Source organism: Pelodiscus sinensis, chromosome 6 (assembly GCF_052426305.1).
Source record: "Pelodiscus sinensis isolate ZL-2025 chromosome 6, ASM5242630v1, whole genome shotgun sequence".
In the NCBI taxonomy this organism is placed as follows: Eukaryota; Metazoa; Chordata; order Testudines; family Trionychidae; genus Pelodiscus; species Pelodiscus sinensis.
The window spans coordinates 96946563-96966969 of NC_143057.1; the positions used below are offsets into that span (position 1 = coordinate 96946563).

The 20407-nt window shown below is 42.5% G+C and overlaps 1 protein-coding gene across 2 annotated transcripts in view; it reads right to left on the reverse strand.

Annotated features, from left to right (window-relative positions):
• Positions 1–12966: 12966 nt before the first annotated feature.
• MAP3K1 (mitogen-activated protein kinase kinase kinase 1) overlaps positions 12967–20407 on the reverse strand; it is a 94859-nt gene continuing 87418 nt past the window's right edge. For both annotated transcript variants that reach the window (XM_075932433.2, XM_075932431.2), the window contains exons 19-20: positions 20167–20298; positions 12967–15610 (exon numbers count right to left, since the gene is read on the reverse strand). In XM_075932433.2, the coding sequence (XP_075788548.2) occupies positions 15461–15610; positions 20167–20298 (282 nt within the window). In that variant the 3' untranslated portion in view covers positions 12967–15460. The remainder of the gene's footprint in view (positions 15611–20166; positions 20299–20407) is intronic.

The following is a 20407-nucleotide window of genomic DNA, read 5'->3' on the forward strand; positions in this document are numbered from 1 at the left end:
GAACCTGTAAACTTAAAGATGAGGAAATTCTGCAAGTCTACAAAATGGAGCCTAAAACTCCATTTTGTATCTGAACATTCTCTCTAATGTCATCCATTTAAGATCTACATTCTGACACGTCCACAGGTGACTGTTAGATTTTAAACACTCACTTACCTGTTGGGTATGATTTGCATAGGTTATGAATATGCATGAGCATTCCAAAACCAACCTATCAGTTTGTACCACGCGCCAGGTGCATCATTTGACAACCAATCATTTTAAACCATTGCGGCCTATGCATATTCATGAGGCCAGGTTATAAAAGGTCTGACCGAACGATGGTTCGTTCTGGTCCTCGGGCTTATCCTGAGATCAGGGCGTCGTTCACGTCGGGTTTAGGTTTAGGCAATAGGCTAGGAGTGAATGTCAGCATGAAAAAGGTCCTGTGAAGATCTTGTCTTTTGAGAATTGGACGGAAGGTCCTCTTCTCTCTCTTTTAGGTTAAGGCTAGTTAGTTTAGTAATTAGGTAGGTTAGTTCACGTCGTTGTGTTTGTTCGTCAGGCTGCGTCGGGTCAAAGCATTTCGGCCCTCCTCGAGTCTGTACGTCGGGCGCGTCGCGTTTTAGCTTAGGGTTTTATTTTAGGTTAAGGTTAGAATAGGTAGAGACGGAGTCTAGCTTCCATCGCCGGTTCCAGAGGCGCCGAAGAGCCTGAAGAATCGCTCTTCACGGAAGGTGAAGCCCGCAATTCTGCCCAGCTCTTCGTGGGACTCCTGGCTGTTCCTCTCTTGAGGTCCGGAAGGACCGACAGATTGAGGTCGCCAGTTTTGACCCAGAGACAGCCGGCAAGGGACGCCTGGTCGTTCCTCTCCTGAGGCTTTCAAATAGCCAAGGGATTGAAGGCCGCCAGCACCATCTCAATCGTCCTCCCATCGCCATAGACTCTGTAAGTAGGAATAGGGACCTGGAGGGACTTCCCCTTCTTGTCCATGTAATCTAACAGGGGACTGCCCCCTTATGCGTTAATTAGAGGTATACCATCTTTTACAAATTTTTACTGTTTGTTAAATTTAACTCACTTAATATAGTCTTGTGGTTATCACTGAAAACCCAAGTCTTAAGTTTTTATTTCACGCGCCATCTCAATCTAAGCGCTGACACTCTGCCGGTGATCAGATACGGAATAGGGGTCCCAACCTGAAAAACCATCCCTAAGCAGATGAGTCGGGTTATCTAATAACTCTCTGGGAAGTGTCTTTAGACATCTTTGACCTTCCTGATTCTGTTCGACAGACAGGTAACAAGCCACAGGAGTGGAGTCAGATGCAGGATGCCAGAGATGATGCACAAAGCAGCATGTAACTGTTTGTCCGTCAGTTTGGTGTGTGACAATTGATTCCCTGCTGGTGTGCAGTATTCCCCCACAAAATACACGGTGGCAAGAGCTGACATCTGCAGGATTAGAGCAGATGCACCCCATGACAAGCCTGCTATGAAGATTTTTGCCTGCTTTACTTTAGCTGCTGTATTCTTGAGGTGGGCATGGTAACTCAGTGAGCAATCTAAGGTCACACCTAGGTTATTTATACTTACTGTTTCACCTTTTAACCATTCAGTTAAACATTCAATTCTTGAATTGCGCTGGTGTGATGAAGATAGAATGAACTGGAGCCTGTTTTTATGATGCTTGACTGGAGGAGCCAAGCTCTAGGGTAGTCAGCTAATTTTATTATGTCTCAGTTTAAGGTGATATCAAGCTTGTGAAATGTCTGCAACAGATGTAGTCTGTGAAAATGAACTTTTGTGACTTTGTTGGTGTAAAGGCAGAACAGAATTGGAAAAAGCACAGAACTCTGGAGTAACCCATTGCTCTGTCATCTCCAAGCCATCATCTTCTCCCCCCCTCTGAACTTTCAATTGTTTGTTGTGGAAGAACAGTTCAACAAGCCTGTGACTGAAGGTAGCAAAGCCTGTGATACCTTCCTGAGGAGGCCAGTATACCATACTGTATTGTGGGCTGCTGTTAGATTGATGAAAACAATGCCTGTGTGCACGTTTCTTTAGAACCCATTTAAAATAATAACAGGATGATAGTAATGCAGAATTAACAACCTGAAAAATGTGAACACCAAACAGTGCCTCAAACAAAACAAAGTGTGTTTGAAATTTTAGTTGTCTCAACAGAGATTGGTGGTATCAATGTCATGAAATACTTTTTCAGGTTTCAAAACACAAACAAAACCAACTATGCTCCAACTCTGGCTGCACCAGATAAGGCAAGAATGATCCATCTGGAATGGGTGAAATACATTGACAGTTCAAGCCTCCCTGCAGGGAGTTAGAATGTTACTGTTGGGTATTTACACTGAGTGATTTCTCAAAGTTTTAAAATAAACGTATTAAACTGTAGAAAAATGACAGTTATGAAAGATACTCCAAGTATGAAAACATCCCTGATCTTCCTTTTTAACATTCTCTCATTATTCTAGCTACTAAATGTAATATATTTTTCCCAAGAACAGGCTGATATCCATGTCTGAAAGTCGGGTTTGATACCCAAAGTTCACTCTTCTGATTCTATCCAGACACATTTGACATCTGTTATATACTGATCACATTTTCCTCTTCAAAATGGAGTAGCGTGTGGTTTTACTTGTATGGAAAATTCAGGGAAATTCTCCCCTCTCTGTTCGGGTCTCTCTCAACTGTTTGCTGGCACTAATGGCCTAGCACGCACTTCAGGGGAACTAGTTACAAAACATCTGTCATGTGGCTGGGACCAATGTCAATGGTTTGGGAACTGGGTTGTCTCTTGTCAGAGAACAACTGAATTGTAATTGAGTACTCCCCAAAACCCAACAAAATTATATTTGTGGTGTAAACAGAGCATAGATGCTAAATAACTTTCCTGTTTTGTGGAATAGCTTTTTCTATATTCCTATCTCTTTCATAGTTTTTTCTCCCAATAGGTTTGCAAAATATGGCCTTGATCCTGCACTATTAAGGTTACTGGGAGTTTTCCCATTGATTTAAGTGGGAAAAGGAGCACACCTTGTATTGTGACTATGACCTTACATTTGGTCCACAACTTCAAAATAGTCTCAGGAAATTTTCAAATAAACTATTAGTTTTAATTGACTATGCTCCTCATATTTTCACTTGACACAGATAGTATTTTATTTCAGTATGATTTTACTTATATTACAGATCTGCGGGAGCTTTTATCCATGTACTGATCTATTCTAATGTAGCTTAATTGACTAAGTATGGGGAGAGAACAGTACGAGATAGTATAGCTGTAAACCAGTGTCCTAAAACTATAATAGCACCTTGGTAGCTAGTCATATTTAACTGCAGCTTGAGTATCACAATGACACATTTTAAAGGTCAGTGCTCCACATTTGGGCCTTCAAAAGTAAACTTAATGACTGTAGATTCAATTCTACATTTACTATGGGAAAGTTTGATCCTTCTAAAAAAGGGGTGTGTGGAGTCCAATGATGGAGGAAGTTGGTGTGTATATCTGTGCTTTCCAAAGATCCCTCTTTGAATTAAATGCCAGACAAACACAACCTGGAAAATGTCAAATACTTTGACTGGACACATTCTGTAATTTCAGGAATTACCCCTTCAACAAAAGAGAGCACCTTCGAGTAAGAATTGAAATTACATTAGGGATAAGCTGGGGAAAGTTCTCATAAATGAAAAGTAACTGATTTGCCAATGATCTCAGAACTTTGTTCAGAGTAAACTCAGACTGGTGCTGTTGATGGTAAAAAGAATGATAATGAACCTTAATGTGTGCACATTGTGTGGTATTTTCACACTGTTTTTAACTGACTTCTAATCTTGCCTTGAAAGCATTAGAGAGATTTGAGTGGTTTCCCTATGCTAAGATTTAACATTTTGCTTCATGTTTCCCCTTTTAGTGATGAGCTGTGCAGAGGCGGGCCACAGTTCTTTAAGCCAGTGACCATAAAGCACAATTAACTGGTTTTGTGCCTTTTGATAACACCTTCATCCAGTTTGTCCATCGTTAGTGTCTCTTCCACAGCAAATGCCTACTCTTCCATTGTAATCATGATACTGATTATTAGTATAGCTGAAGTATCATGCATCCTGCATTCAGGACCCCTTCTCCTGAAATGGTGAGGGTTACATCCATGCATTGCTTCTTACCCTAGCTGACAGTTGGATTGTTCCCGGTCGATGGTCTTTAGCAGAATATTGAGTCTTTTCAAGTGAAAATGTTGAAAAATGGATCCAAAGAGCTGGTGCTCTGGGGTGTGTAAGAACACTGGGTTTTAGAATGAATAGAGGGCTAATGTAATAAAGTTGCCATAGTGCGCAAGTGAAGGTTACAGTACTAGATGGGCCTGAGTCACAAAGTTTGGATCTGAATCAGAATTTCCCTGAGGTCTGGAACGTTTTAATCCAGACCAACTAAATCAATGGGACCAGGAAAAAAGTTTGTCTCCAGATTCAGTTCTGAATGTCCTCAAAGAGTTTATCTCCCCACCCCACTCTCACTTACACTGATGCTGTCTTCAGTCCTGAGAAAGGTGAAATAATTGGGCTGGTACAGGAAAATACTGTATTATTTTACTGCCATCGTTTGGATGTTCTGTATCATGACACCCAATCTTTAAGTTTTCACAATTCTCAAACTTAAAAGCTGAAATCCTAAACTTTAATATATAAATAAAGGTGCCTTTAAGATCAGTTACAAAACACTGGCCTGGACTTACATGACAGGACCCCATCACTGTCTGCTGTCTCTGCAGAGGAATCTTATGTCAGATTCCTGACTGAACTGCAACAGAAACACAGCAATAACAGAACATAGCTGGCTTAATTAGGGAAATACTTCTACTTGGGAGGAAACTGAGCTAAGGGAAATTAATTATGTCATAAGCAATCAGGCATGTAAGTTGAAAAAGATTTGAAAGCTGTGGTCTTCCATGGAGCTGCGCTACTAAGAACCGATATCCAAAAGATGCAATTATAAATACTAGTTTATTAAATTATATCCGAGGAGCTTGAGTGTAGGTCTGGCTTGACACAAATAATTGAACATTCACTTCTAAGGACACAGCATTGGGGAGGTAAATGGAACAGCAGGCTAGAAACACATCTGGAATGAAGGCTAATTTACGTTGTGCTGCTATAGGACATGTGGTGAAGATGCTTTGTGCTGACAGGAGACAGCTTTCCCATTGGCATAATAAAACCACCTTTGTATTGGTGCGAGAAACTTTATCACCATGGGCACATCTACACAGCATCAAAATAAAGTGCTATTCCAAAATGTCCCTTAACTCTCGTGCAGCGAGGTTTACAAGGACGTTGGAATCGTGAGCCATTCATTTCAATATAACGGGCTTGCTCTTAAGATGTGGAACAGCTATTTCGGGATACCTCCGGTATCCTGAAATAGCTCCACAGTGTAGAGATAGCCCAACATAGCACTGTGCATACCAGTGGTTAGGTCAGTGTTGTGACAGGGCAGTCCATATATTCTATGCAACATGCCTCATTCCATTGAAAGAGTTACAATTATTGAATATGATTTTCCCATTTGTATGCATGTAAAAAAAAATTAATGGAGATTGCCTATCTCCTAGAACTGGAAGGGACCTTGAAAGCCTTCCTGAAGATGTGGAGATCATCCCCTGAAGTATGGAGACAGGGGTCTTGCTGAGACAAGTGACTGTCACCTGATACAGAAATCCTTCTTAAGCCATGTACTTTTCCATGAGGAACTTGGGGGAGGGGGCACTCAAACATATTCCTGCCTTATGCACATCCTGTGTAAGGATGAGGAGTGAGGTAATTTAGATACTCAGTTCCTCCAGCCTATCCCACCCAAGATGATTGCTTGAAACATGTAAGACTGAATAAGGGAAGGATTGAGGCCAGAGTGAGAGGCTTTCCAGTATATGAAGGAAGCTTATAGGCATGACTCTAAGGGTGAGATATTACATGTAACCAGTGTCTTAGTGTTTTAAGCTTAGGTTGCATGTTATTTTATTTAGTAACCTACATTTTTCAGTGTGCTCTTATGACCACTTAACTCCTACATTTAATAATAAAGTCACTTTTGTTTAAAATATACTAAATGAGGAAGTTACTCACCTTGGTGCAATAATGACAGTTCTTCGAGATGAGTGTCTCTATGGATGCTCCACCATAGGTGTTGGGCTCGTCCCGGCACCGCAGCTTGGAGTTTTTGTGAGCAGTTGTTCGTCAGACCGCACATGCACGGCATGTGCTTCAGGCTGTTTGCGCCCTTTTGATCTCTCTCACGGTCCGGCTCCTGCCAGTTCCTTGAATTCGCCCCAGTATCTGAAAGATATAAGTTGAGAATCTGAAATGGGGAGGAGGACGGGTAGTGGAGCACCTGGGGGGGGGGGGGAGACGACAGGGGGAACATCTCAAAGAACCGTTGTTACTACACCAAGGTGAGTAACTTTCTCTTCTTCTTTGAGTGGTGTCCCCATGGGCGCTCCACTGTAGGCAAGTGTGTAGCAGTACTCAGTGAGTAGTGGAAGGCGGGCCTCGGATTCATGGTCTAACTATCGTAGATAGGACACTAGAGGCCACAACTGTGTCTTGTGCTTGGGACTGTAAAATCGCGTAATGTGTCATAAAAGAATCGTTGGTGGACCATGTTGCCACCCTGCAAATATCTCTAAGGGGGACCCCATGAAGAAATGCGGTAGATATTGCCATTGCTCTCATAGAATGAGCTCTTGGAATCTGAGGCAGTGGTTTATTTCTTAGGATATAACATTTTGTTTGATGCATGATACCACGAGGTTGGAGGGAGTGGCAAAAATATTGTTAATGGCAAGTAGGGCTATGTCAACGGTATGGGGAAGTATGTCTAGATGGAACTCTGTATCTGTAGCAAACTCGATGATACCTGGAGGAGTATGGAGAACAAGGGGAGCCCCTTCACAAAGGGGGTGAAGAGTGAGTTGCATATGTCCAGTATGGCAACGGGGACAGGTCATATCTTGATCTGTAACGGCTACTATGTTGTTTGTTGTAATGGCTACTGTGTCGATAGGCTCTCTCTCTATCCTCTCTGGTCAAATATGGCGAATGTGGAGAGTGTGGTGGTGAGGACTGAGTTGGAGAGAAGACCAAAGGCTCTGGACTAAAGTGCACCGGAGGGAGGGAGGAGAGAGGGGGTGATTTGCGGGCTGCTTTCTTCAGCGTGGGTGACGTTGAAGGGCTAGATGGAGGCGATAGCTGTCCCGTTGACCTTGCTGGGAATGATTGCGGCACTGAATCCCCCCACGCCGCTGCTGTTAGTGCTGAATCTGACCGTGCTGATGTAGATGGCACTGGTGTGGTCACTGCTGGGTGTGCCTGTGCCATTGTGTTCGGCACTGATGTAGGTGGTGCTGGTTCTATTGGTGCCGGTGTAGTTGGTGCCGCTGTTGATGTCAGCACACGCTTTTGTACTGGTGGCGTTGGGGTTGACGGCACCAAGGTGCTTGGTACGGTCAACGACGGTGCTGAGCAATGGACCATTACAGCTGTTGGCAGCACCAAGGAAGGTTTTTGCCATGGTGTAACAGGTTCAGTCCTGTGCGCGAGTGCCCCTTGATGGCTGAAGGAGTCTCGCAGTATTTAACTTGCTTGTCTGCAGGCGAGTCAAAAGTTCAGTCCTTGGCCGAGGTTCAGACCTCTTCTTTTACCCCCTCGCTCGGGTGTGGTTTGCAGGGGCCTGGAGGGAAACCAGGCCCACCCACTTCTCTGGGTCCCGGTCCAGGGACCCTATATGTAGCAGTTACCTGCCAAGCTTCACAGTCAGTAATTGAGATCACGTCCTTGGGCCACTTCCCCGGGATGCTGTTTTCATCCAGCCCTTCTCTAGGATCTTGTTGCTGAATTGTCCTTGTCCAGGGCTCCACAGAGTTGCCGCTAGCTAGCCTTTAGCTGCAGGGTCTAGCTCCGCTCAGTTCTGAGGGCCCAGCTCCCACTCGGAGCTGTCCATGGTTCTGGTGTTCCCCAGTCAGCTCAGAGGTCTACCTAGGTTGAGATCCAGGAAGGAACTGACTGGCCTTAGCTAGCAGCTCCTTATATAGCAGCCTGCTGTACCCTGATTGGCTGCCATGAAGGCTGCCCCTCTACCCTGTGTGGAGGACCTCTCCACTGCTCCTGCTGCTGGCCAGGTTGCTGAAGGGCCTCCAGTGGGGAGGTTGGGCCTTGTCCGTCCCATCACACACGGATTTGGCTCTGACGCAGATTTTTGCCTCGATATAACGGTACCAGAGGTTCCTGGCCTGTCTCCTATGCTCACTCCAGCCGAAGGCAGGGATTGAGCTGGTGATGGCATTTTTCAGACTGGGGCCAGCAGAGGTGACGCGGCGCTCTGTTTCTGTGATCTAGGAGACTGTAGGGCTGAGGTTGGCCTCAATAACACTGCTGGTTGTAAGGCCTTGTCAAAGAGTATCATTTTAAGGCTCATTTCCCTGTCTCTTCGTGCCCTCATGGTGAGTTTGGCACAATGGACGCACTTCTGTGGGCCGTGTGTCTCGCCCAGGCACTTGATGCATTCAGCATAGCCATCTGAAGCCAGCATAGTGTCTCTGCATGTGACGCACTTTTTAAAACCAGGGGAACCTGGCATACTTACTAACTAATCACTAATATCTATAACTAGAAAAACAAAACTATTTAATTTTTTTTTGTTAAACAAGAACGAACTATTACTTAACTAACAGAGTAATTATAATGCTAAATTGAACTTTTCTAACTCCTGACAGAATCCTGTGAGGAGAGAGTGCTTGCTCCATCTGCAACTGTGGGCAGCAATGAAGGAACTGGTGGGAGTCGGACCACGAGAGAGATCAAAGGGGTGTGAGCAGCCTGAAGCTCGTGCTGCCAATGTGCAGTTTGGCTCATGCCGCCCATGTGCAGTTTGGCAGACAACTCTGAGCTGCGGCACCAGTACAAGCCTGACACCTACAGTTGAGCACCCACGGGACACCACTCGAAGTTAATTGTTACCTGGACGGAGGGGTGGGGGAAGGAATCTGTGCATTTCTTTTACTCTGACAAAAAGGGCAACATGAGCTTACCTTGTATAAAAGTTTATACAGAGCAAGATGGATTTCAGGAGCTCAGGTCCCACTGAGGCTGTGCCTTTGGGTGCTGAGGTCAGTCCTTTTGACTGAGCCTTCCCAGAGCTGAGCTGATCTCAGTGTCTGTATAATACTACAGAGGGCTGTGTCCCATCTGTGTCAGTGTTGGAGGAGGCCTGAGGGACAGAGGTGAGGGGCACCCATGATGGCAGGAAGGTGAGCTCAGTGGTATTTCAGCACATCAAGTGACAGTCCCAAGGGGGTCCCAGCTAAGGATGTCAACATATATTCGACTATACAATTAACTGATAAGCCTGGTCTTATCAGTTAATCTGGTCAACTACACGCATTACCCCCCCCCATTTCTGCCTCAAGGGGGGAGCAGGAGCCAGTGCCAGTGTCGGCTCCCCTTCCCCGTGCACTGCTGCCTCTATCATGATACAGAGGCAGCAGCATAGGATGGCAGGAGGCTCCATGGGAATGGGGCCAGGAGCACACTGGCTGCTGGCCCCTCCCCAGGGACTATAAAATAGTCATGTAACTGCTAAGATTTCATGTGGTTACACGATTATTCAATTACCCAATATCTAACATTCCTAGTCCCAGCAACCAGTCCCATTACAGGTGTCTTATTCACATTCCTATGCAACAAGTTATACCAACATTTAAGTAAGTAGTGGAGAACCTACGGCCCCAGCTAACCTGGATCCAGCCCCTGAGGCTTGGGGCTACCCCCAGCATTGAGGAGCCCACCCTAGTGCTCCAGCCTCTCAGTCATTACCCCATGGGGCTGGAGCACACAAAATCTGCTAGTCTGGGCCCTCCAAAGCTCTGGTGCGCAAGGGGAACATGTTGAGTATCTTCCTCCAGGAATTAAAGATTAATCTTTAATTAGATATTGTCATGTGATTAAATATCCAAGAACACATCTGACCAAAAATTGATAATCTTACTGGAATGCAAGATGAGAAAAAAGTAAGTTGTGCATGGACACTGCCTGCGGTACAGAAATTGGTTCGTACACAGCGAGCAAGTCAATTCCAAAATGTGGTGCAATGTATAGTAGATGTAGTATAATGTTTAAATGCAAATAAAAAGGTTTTCAATGTGCAATATGCCCTATACCGGGGTGGGAGACCTTTTTTGGGACAGGTGTGATAGCAGGCTAGGGATTGGGCATGGGAAGTCTGGGCAGGACATTGGGTGCAGGAGCAGGCTGGGAGTGGGGGTGCAGGAACAAAGGGTGGTACAGGAGTGGGCTCAGGGTGGAGAAGTTGGGCGGGAGGCAGGGTGCAAGGGTGAGCTGAAGTGGATGTCTGGGTGGGAGGTGGTGCAGAAGTGGGGTGGGTGTCTGGACAGGAGTGGTGCAGGAGTAGGCTGGGAGTGGGAAGGCTGATTGGGTTTTGGGGTACAGGAGTGGACTGGTATGTGGTCTTGGGGGGTGTTAGGAGCAACGTGGGGGTAGAGGTCTGGATGATGGGGGTGGCTTACTTGGCACTACACTCTGGGGATGCACAGGCCTCCAGGCTCGGTGTCCCCTGCTGCTCCCAGGCACCGCCTCTTGCTGCTACTACCGGCTCTGATTACAGCCAATCAGAGTGATGAGGGCAAGCGCTTTGCTATGCTTCTGTTTCCCCAGGCATGGGGAGGGGGAAAGGCAGCACACAGAGCCACTTCCTCCCCCCGCCAGGCAGAGCTCGTAGGTCAGATTCGGCTTGAGGCTTGTCTGAATTCAGCCCTTGAGGTTTGCGGCTCTCCTGGCCCCTCCCCTCGCAGCAGGGAGCTGGCACTGGTGTTTCAGCACTGTGGAAGAAAGCTGAGGGGGGGGGCCACAAGGCTGGAGTGCCAGCTCCCCACTGTGGGGAAGGGGGAGCCCTGAGCCCCAGGAGCCACATCCTGGCAAGCCCCAGACCTAAGGTTCTCCCATCTCTGCCCTATCCCTATCCTTTATGCTTGACTCTGACAACTTTGTATGGCTTTTGTATGTCAAAGAAACACTAGTGTCAAATTGAATTCAAGGACCAAGGTGGAAATGGTCTTGGGGGAAACTCAACAATAACTGGGACACTCCATGGCAAGGTCTTTTGCCTACATAATCCCATCACAAGGACCAAAAGTAAAACTACTGTTTGTTAATTCACACAGAACAGAATATCATCTTTGGGACCTGACCAGTGCTGAACCAGAGAATTTGCCAAACCATGGGAGGTCAGTGTTGTCTAGCAGCATTACCAACTATTCCACTGCTTGCTGGGCTCTTAGAAAACATTCAGGAGTAAGTTAGAGCTAAATAACCACACAGAATACAGAGAGCCAGGATTGGTAGTTGTAAACACTCTGTGGGACCACAGGAAACTGGGCCACACCCATTGTAAGTGAACATCTAGTTAACTAAAATCATGCAGGATCATGGATGTTGTCAGACCAGAGTGCCAAACTGAAGAGGGACAACCTGTATTCCTTTGGCAAATGGGGACATTTATTAATATACATATTGTACATTTATGCTTAAAACAGAGCCTGCAATACTATAAATTGTCCTACTCCCGTGAATTTTAAGAATGCTCATAAGCAGGGCTCGCCGAACTGCAGTGAGCTCCGCTCGCCAGCCGCGCTGTCCGGCGATCTGCGCATGCACAGATTGCCCGAACCCGGCTCTTCCGGATTGTAATCTACTCGCCACAGGTGAGTAGATTGTATTATCTTATGAGCAGGGCTCGACAAATATCTTTGGCTTTTATTTAGCGCTTGTCTTGTGTGTTTTTTTTTTTCCTATTTAGACACTAGCTTATTTTTTCAGTTTGTTTTTCCAATTAACATTGGGGGTTTTCTGACTGAATTGAGGATGGTTGATGACAAATTCTGTCAGTGAGACAAGTTCTGTCTGCTGGTGTTCCCATGAGATCCCTATGGAGATATAAATAAATGAAATATTTGTACATTAAAAATATGGCTTTGGATATTCCCATTAAATGTATTTCACACAGGTTCAAACTTTGATTTTACTTTAATTTTCACTTTTAAAATAATGAGGTGTTTCCAAAGAAGTAACTGAGAACATTTCAAATGACTTGAATATGAAAAGTTTGACATGATTACTACTTTAATGCAGAAACAACAAATTTTGCCATAGTGAAGCAGCTCGGAATAATTTTCCTCTCAGAGACACATCATACTAGCTCAGAATGTATTTATTAATTCCTACTCACCAGATTTGACAATGAAGAGCTCTATTTTTCTAGTAATACAAGCTTGTATTTTTAAAAAAATTGCTGCCAATCTATTTATATGTACAGTGTAACACCTTAAATGCGTCAATATGTAAAACAGCAGCTCAAATTTTAGAATACTTTATATTAAAAAAACAAAAAACAAAGGAAAAAGGAAAGAAATAATGGAAGAATCTATATATTTCCCAGTATAAGAGCCATAATATACATCTTGATTCAAAGCATGTACACCTATGCTTTAGTACAAAGCATTGAAGTCACAGAAAGTAACTTTGCTGAAAAGACAAACACATGAAAGTGCTTTTTGGATCATAATGGGCATAGCAGTATTTCAATAATTTTATTTTTAGTGACAGGTCAGAACTTCCTGTGTGTTTTAAGTCTTTACATTTTCAAAAATACCCACACAGAAAGATAGTGAAAAAGATCTAAGTGATGTTGATTAGCCGGACTGTCTTTTTTTTTTTTAATCAAAAAGCTGAAGAAAGTATAAGGCCTTTTTCTAAGGTGTCTGAAGCCTGTGAGCCTCACAGCTGCAGCCCATTTTGCAGCATACAAAATGCATGTGTATAAACAATGAAGATGTGCCAGAAGCGTTTGATTCATGTCACTAAATTCAAACAAACTCAAACAGCTGCATTATGATAAACACCAGCATTTGTTCAAAATCTTTTATTTACTATAAAGACAAAAACACCAAAATAGGTACAAATTATACTATAAAATTGGTTCAACGGGGTAAAAACTTTTAATTAAAATATCTCGATATATTTAAAATAACAAAGGATAAAACAAAGCCAAATTTTCTTAACCCAGAGATTTCTGTAAAATTTGCTTGCACAGTAAGGTGCTAATAGAAGTTAGCCCTTAAGCCCTGGAAGTCTTAGGAATCAGTCACATAACAAATATAATTTCATTGTGAAAGTGAACTTTGGTAGAAGAAAATCTATAGGACACCTGAGGTAGTAGAAATTGGAATAAACAGCAGTAGACGTTATTTACAACTTAAGTACCAAATAACATTAAGAACACAAAAATAATTACACAATACAATTTTCAGTCCAGCTTTGATCCAAAGAAAATAAGAATATTACATCACATCTGCATTTTAAAAACACCACAATTACCAGCAAGCTGAGGGAAATGCAAACAAACTCAAACAATATGCATTTGGACAACTAGAGGCAGTCTGAGTCTGAAATGTGGTAGGCATGGTGATCTACAAAGTAATACTGATTAGCTGAGGTTCATCAGTGTATACAGTTTACATCTGCCAGAAAAACTACTAATCTGACAATTGATATTCCAGTACATGAATTGGCAAGAGTGCATCCTTTAAAGCTTGCACATAAGACTTGGAAACAATCTTATTAGAATAATGAAGAATTCTAAGTGGTTAAAGAGAGAAAAAGTCAAGTACAATACAGTTAGCACTACCAAACTTCACATTTCGGTATTTTTTAACTCTTCAAAGTTTGCCAATCTTCCAAAACAATGGAATGTAAAATTTCAAAAAAAAATATATACATTCACATCTAATGAAACTGTTATATTAGCATGATCACTATCAGTCCTGTAAACTCTTCTTAAACTTGTTTTATTTCCAATTTATGTTTTGTGTACATTTTTAATGTACTATAGCTTATTTAGTTTGTCCTGAGTCTTTGAAAATAACCAATTCTATTTCAGTTCAGCAAGTCAACTGGCTTCTGAAGAGTTAAAACATGAACAGTTATTTTTTAAGAAATGGATTAAACACAAAATCAGTACTTGATTTAAAAGGATCCCCCCAACTAAAAAGCAAAACAGCTGCCATTTTTCTTCAGAATTACATGCATCAGAATCTAAAAGCCTGACTTTAAAACCATTAAAAGACTTTTAAAAAAACCCACCTGTTTCAAAGACTCAAGTTTTGTACTACAGGTGAAACCTTACATCAAATTTTGTCTTGCTTTTTTTGTTAAAAGTCCAAATTAGTTTCTTGTTAAAATCAAGACTTATTAAGGTAAGGTCATATTTAACAGACTTTCAAATTACATAATAATTAGTTGCTACTATAAATAGATGATGTATATCAGAAGGAAAACAGCAGGTAAAACTTAATATCAGTGATGAACATGAATAGATTTATTAAACAGCAAGCATCTTAAATCCAGAGCCTGGTCCTGCTCCCACCTAAGACAAAAGAAAAACTCTCATGGACCTTAATGGGAGCTGGGGGCACGGCTCTAGACATGAAACTTGCCTACACAGTTTACCAAAAGAAATTGTTACATGAAAATAGGCTCAAAAACTAACATTTAACATGATCTGGGGTTACAAGTTGTTTCTATGCAGAAAAATCTTCTTTAAAAATACCTGCAGTATGAGAGCCTGAAATCATCAGTATTTTATTCCAGATTTTAAATAAACCTGTATTTTCAATCAGCAAGATGTTCAGTGACATCTATTTTGCACCTAGTTCTGAAGATTGATTGTTTTAAAGATCACCTTTCCCTGATTGGTAAATAACATGAAAAGTATAGACCTCCCCCCCCCCCCCAAAAAAAAAGCAAGTACAGGGGCAGCAGTAAATGCACAGTAAACCACAGCTGCCTAGTCACATTTTTATGATGGCAGAATATGGTTTTTAAAGTATTCATCACATTTTTGTTACTCCTGTAAGTGAACATACTTTGTGAAATAAAAGGAACATATACAAAATTTCCTTTTTAGCCAGTGATGAAAAACTGAATGGAATAATAGAACCCTTTGCTTATGACCACAATATGAAATGGAACAGTGATCCTGAGCCCCTCAGCTGCTAATATTGCTGAAAAAGTGCTCCAAAAGAAAATAAAATCAATTTTCTGCTAAATAATCATGCAGATTTAAAGAAAAATGTTTTCTTGTTCACTTTGAGCCAGATCTTTGAAAAGGCACAGTTCACATATTTCTTCACAAGTTGTGAAAGGTTGCATACTGAGCTTAGGTAAAGATCTCGATTTGTCAATCACATACTTAGGTAAGGATCCTCCACTGGCCTTAAATCCTTGATGTATAATTAAGACCAGTAGAATAATACATGCTGCAGTGCTATACTGCACTGCAAGATGATCATTGTTCTATATTCAGTAGCATCTTCAGTAAATCATAATTTTTACATAATTAGCTACCATGTGGTACGGAAGACTGGGTGTTTCAGCAGTTCCCGTGATGGGGGTCTGTCCTGAGGCTGAAGTTCTAAACACCGAAGAGTCACATCTCGTAAACCAGGAGACAGATGTGAGGGGATTGATGGAGCAGTAGTTGCACTAGCAATCTACAGACAGAAGGAAAAATATTTTTAGAAGTAATCATCAACAGCTTTGATTTTTTTTAACATAATAATGGCCATGCTGGATCAGACCAAAGAGCCATGTAGCCCAGTATCTGGTCTTCTGATAATGGCCAGTGCTAGGTGCCTCAGGGAATGAACAGAACAGGTAATCATTAAGCAATCCTGTCACCCATAACTAGCTTCTGACAAACTGTCGAAGGGGACACCATTCCTAACCATTCTGGCTAATAGCCACTGATGGACCTATCCTCCATGAATTTATCTAGTTCTTTTCTGAACCCTGTTAAAGTCCTGGTCTTCACAACATCCTCTGGCAGGGAGTTCACAGGTTGACTGTGCACTGTGTGAAGAAATACATCACATTTTTGTTTATTTTAAATCTGCTACCTATTAATTTGGCAACTACTTGTTCATGTTTGATGCAAACAAAACTTTTTTATTCACTTTCTCTACACTAGTCGTGGTTTTATAGACATTTGTGATATTCTCCTGCGTCTCCTTTTCTAAGCTGAAAAGTCACAGTCTCATTTCTTTTTTGAGATGAGGTGACCACATCTGCATGCAGTATTCAAGATGTGGGCATATCATACATTTAGATAGAGGCAATAAAATATTCTCTGTCTTATTTTCTATCCCTTCTTTAATGAATCCTAACATTGTTTACTTTTTTGACTGCTGCTGCACACTGAGCGGATGTTTTCAGAGAACTATCCACAATGATTCCATGATCTCTCTCAAATGGTAATAACTAATTTAGTCCCCATCATTTTGTACTTATAGTTGGGATAATGTTTTCCAATATGCATTACTTTGCATTTACCAATATTAAAATTCATCTGCCATTTTATTACTCAGTCACCTATAAAATCCTTTTGAAGCTCTTCACAGTCTACTCTGAACTTAACTATCTTGAGCAGTTTAGTATCATCTGCAAGTTTTGCCACCACACTGTTTAAGCCCTTTCTCAAGATCATTTATGAATAGGTTAAATAGGACTTGTCCCAGTATGGACCCCTGTGGGACACCACTCGTTACCTCTCTCCATTCTGAAAACTGACCATTCATTCCTACCTTTGTTTCCTATCTTTTAATCAGTTATCAACTCATGAGAGGACCTTCTCTCTTATCTCTTTACTTAAGAGCCTTTGGTAAGGGATGTTGTCAAAGGCTTTCTGGAAATCTAAATACACTGTATCCACTGGATCCCCCTTGTCCACATATTTATTGACCCTCTCAATAATCCACTCCACTTACTCCACGAGGTGTTGGTTGAATGGACAGCAACTCATTTCTAAGATCAGCTTCTCTACAGATTAGCAAGTGGTTACATTATAGGAAACTAATGCTTTGGCCCTGACTCATTTAGCTCCAATGTTTGCTTTCCCAGTATCCTCTTATAATTCTTTCTAGGACAATGCTCCCTACCAGCAATCAACTCAACGAACTGGGAAATTCTTCTGCAAATCTTACACCTTTATAAGCATTATTCTGGCCCATCACTTACTTTTGTGTAACTGACATAATGAAAGGAAGCATATGGATCTGGTGAGGTTTGGGTATCTGTAGAATGCCCTCCCTCACAGTGCCTTGCCTGTGCATTTCAATCATAATTTTGAAGCAGCACCACTAAGTCTGAAGTTTAGTTCACTCTGCTGATTCAATACATAGCCTCTATCTGAATGCCAATTAGTGTTAAGTAGGATGATGGTTGTGGTGTTGTAGCTTCACTGCTACCATTAATTAGACTGAGACCACCAACAAACTCATGTATGCAGAGCCGAAACTAAGGTTTTCTGCACCTGGGGCAAGCTACTGAACTGCCCCCTCCCTCCCATGATAAAATTCTTAATTGTTTGTATTAATTTTATTCATTGCACATGTTGTTAATTGCACATATATTGAGATTGCAAATAGATGATAGTAAAGATATAAGTGAAATAAGATTTAACTTTCTAATTTTTAATTTTGCGCCCCAAAATGTACTGTGCCTTGGGTGAGTGCCCCACTTGCCCCACCCTTGTTACGGCTCTGCATGTGTGCCATTGAACACCACAGGTAATATTTGACTCACACTTACCTGGCCTTGATTAGACTCTGTGCATGAATACTGTTGTACTAACTCTTCTTTTAAAGTAGTATTTTATTCATTCATGCATGCCATTAAACTAGATTATTTCTATTAACATTTTAGATGCTTTTAATGAAAATTGAATAAGAATTCTGATTGCTGAAACAGTGGCCTAGAGAAAAGGATTAATATTCTTTATTAATTCTCTAAGATTTCCAGTTCATCAAAATGATGCCTATTTTATTTAAGTCCTCGGGGGCTGGTGACCTGCATACTAAATATTAATTTTTAGTTATGGATATCTTCAAGTTATAAAATATTAATGTACCCAATTTTATAATTTGTACTCCAGTGATGTAACGAACAGGAAAGTCAGAAATAATGTGTGGCAGGTTTCTGTTGACACCACAGATAACGCCTGTTCCTGGGAGTATATTCATGGCATAGCGCTCCTGTCAAGAGACTATTTCTGGGCATGAATCATTTTTTAAAAAACCCAAGAAGAAATCATTTGTAACTAGAATGTAGCAGATTTACATCACTGTGGCATTTGTAATAAAAAGCCTTATGTAAAAAGGAAGCATTGTAATTATTCTTCTCAGAGTGCTTGCTCATATCTACTCAAAGTAGGTATGCATATGCAAATAATTACACTATCTGCTACTTGCTGAGTTTGCTGGGGATCCCACTGGAGTAGTGCCAGTGCAATGCCCTATGTGTGACCTGGCTGACTCAACCATACCACAGTTTCATCTTACCGCCTGTGATGGCTGTTAGAACTGTGGTTCTCTTGAACTGCCAGTACCACATATCCCTAGCTTTCAGTGTTACTTTGTTTGACAATTATTAATAGTTAGCATTTGCAGTAGCAGGAGTGAAGGGGTTTCCCCTTCTCACTGGTGCTTCAAGCCCTACAGCTCTTGCCAGAAGTCTATGCCAACAAGTGACCTCACAACTCCTGTCTTCATAGCCTGTGGGAAGCTCATCAAGCAGATGAGTAAGATCTGCAAGCAGGAGTGGCCCAAGGCCGGCTGCAGCAGCTGGTGCCCCAGGCAGAAGGCGCGATCGGCGCCCCCGCCTGCACGGCCGTCAATGGCAGTGACATCATCATTGGGCACTCAGGCTGCCGGCGCCCTAGGCAACTGCCTAGTTTGCCTAGCCTCACGGACCACCCCTGTCTGCAAGACCAAGCCTCAGACCCAGGAGTGCCATTTTGTCAGGGAAGTGACGACCTGTATATGCCACAATGGGGGTGGGGGGGAGAGACAGTGAGAGCATGGGGGAGCAGACTGAGGACAGAGGCTTCAGCAGTGGTACTGAGCATGCTCAGTACAAGCCAAGCACCAAATGAGGAGAGGGGAACCGACCCCCTCACTTCCCCCGCCACATGCACCATCTCTATCTAGAAGCTACCAAGGTACTGGAAAACTCTACTTTTTTTGGCAGACAACTTAGCAGTTAGCCAACAGGAGCACTGTATCTAATTCCCATATAAAAGAAAGAAAATTAAATAAATATGAGACCCACTCAGTTGTAACACTAACATATTCTGACATTGTGTGGCATTGTGTTAGGGATGTTAGATATCAGGTAATTGAATAGTCACATAACCGCATGAAATCTTTTCGGTTACATGAGTATTCCATAGTCCCTGGCAGTGCGGCTGGCAGCCAGTGTGCTCCTGGCTCCACTCCCGGGAAGCCCCTGCAACCTCAGATACAAAAGCAGCAGCATGAGGTGGCAGCAGCAGCTCCCGTCTGTGGGAGGTTCAAGCTCTCCACAGACAGAGGCTGCTCCGTAGGGCACTCAGGCTGCCACCGACAGCGGCTGCTTCACAGCAGGCTTCGCCAGCCCCTCCCACTGTCTCTGATAAAGGCAGAAGCTTGGAGGGCTGGGGGTGGGGGACACAGGCAGCACTGAGGAGCCAGTATTGGCTGGAGCCAGCTTTTAAGCCAGATCCCCCTGCCCTTGCTGCCTCTGAAACAGAGGCAGCAAAGGGGAGGGGGAATGTGTGTAGTCAAGAAGATTCTGGGGTAAGGCTTGTGAATCATCTAATTGGAATAGATACGAGCAAGCACTCAAAGAAAAAATGGTTACTCACCTTTGTTATTCCTTGAGATGTGTTGCTTATATCTATTTTATGCCTACCTTTCTTCCCCACTGTCAGAGTAGCCATTAAGAAGGAACTGAGGGATGGTTGGATTGTCAGAGTCATATATAAGATGTCACACCAGCACCATTCCAGGAGGCTCCACTGCTGACCTAATCGCAGCAACTGTGCACGCATCATGCACACACCTAATCTGAATACATATGAGCAATACATCTCGAAAAACAATAGCTACAAAGATGAGAATCCATTTTTTCACTGTAACTTTCTTCCTAAAATCTGCACTGTTATACATGAAATCATGCACTGATTCACTGATCAACCATTCACTTAATTTATTTATAATATATGGTATCTCACCTTAAAAATTAAAGCAAGATGATTGGAGTGTTTCTCAGCGTTCCAAGGTGGTTTAGCACAAGCCATTTCTATAATAGCACACCCAACGCTCCATACATCACAGCTCCTACCATACTGCTGGCCTCGCAGTACCTACAAAAGGAAGATACATCAGGGCTTAAAATAATTAATTCCGTGCCATTAATACTATACAAACATAAGCCTATACAAGCAGAAGCCAAATCAAGTGCTTTTTAATTAA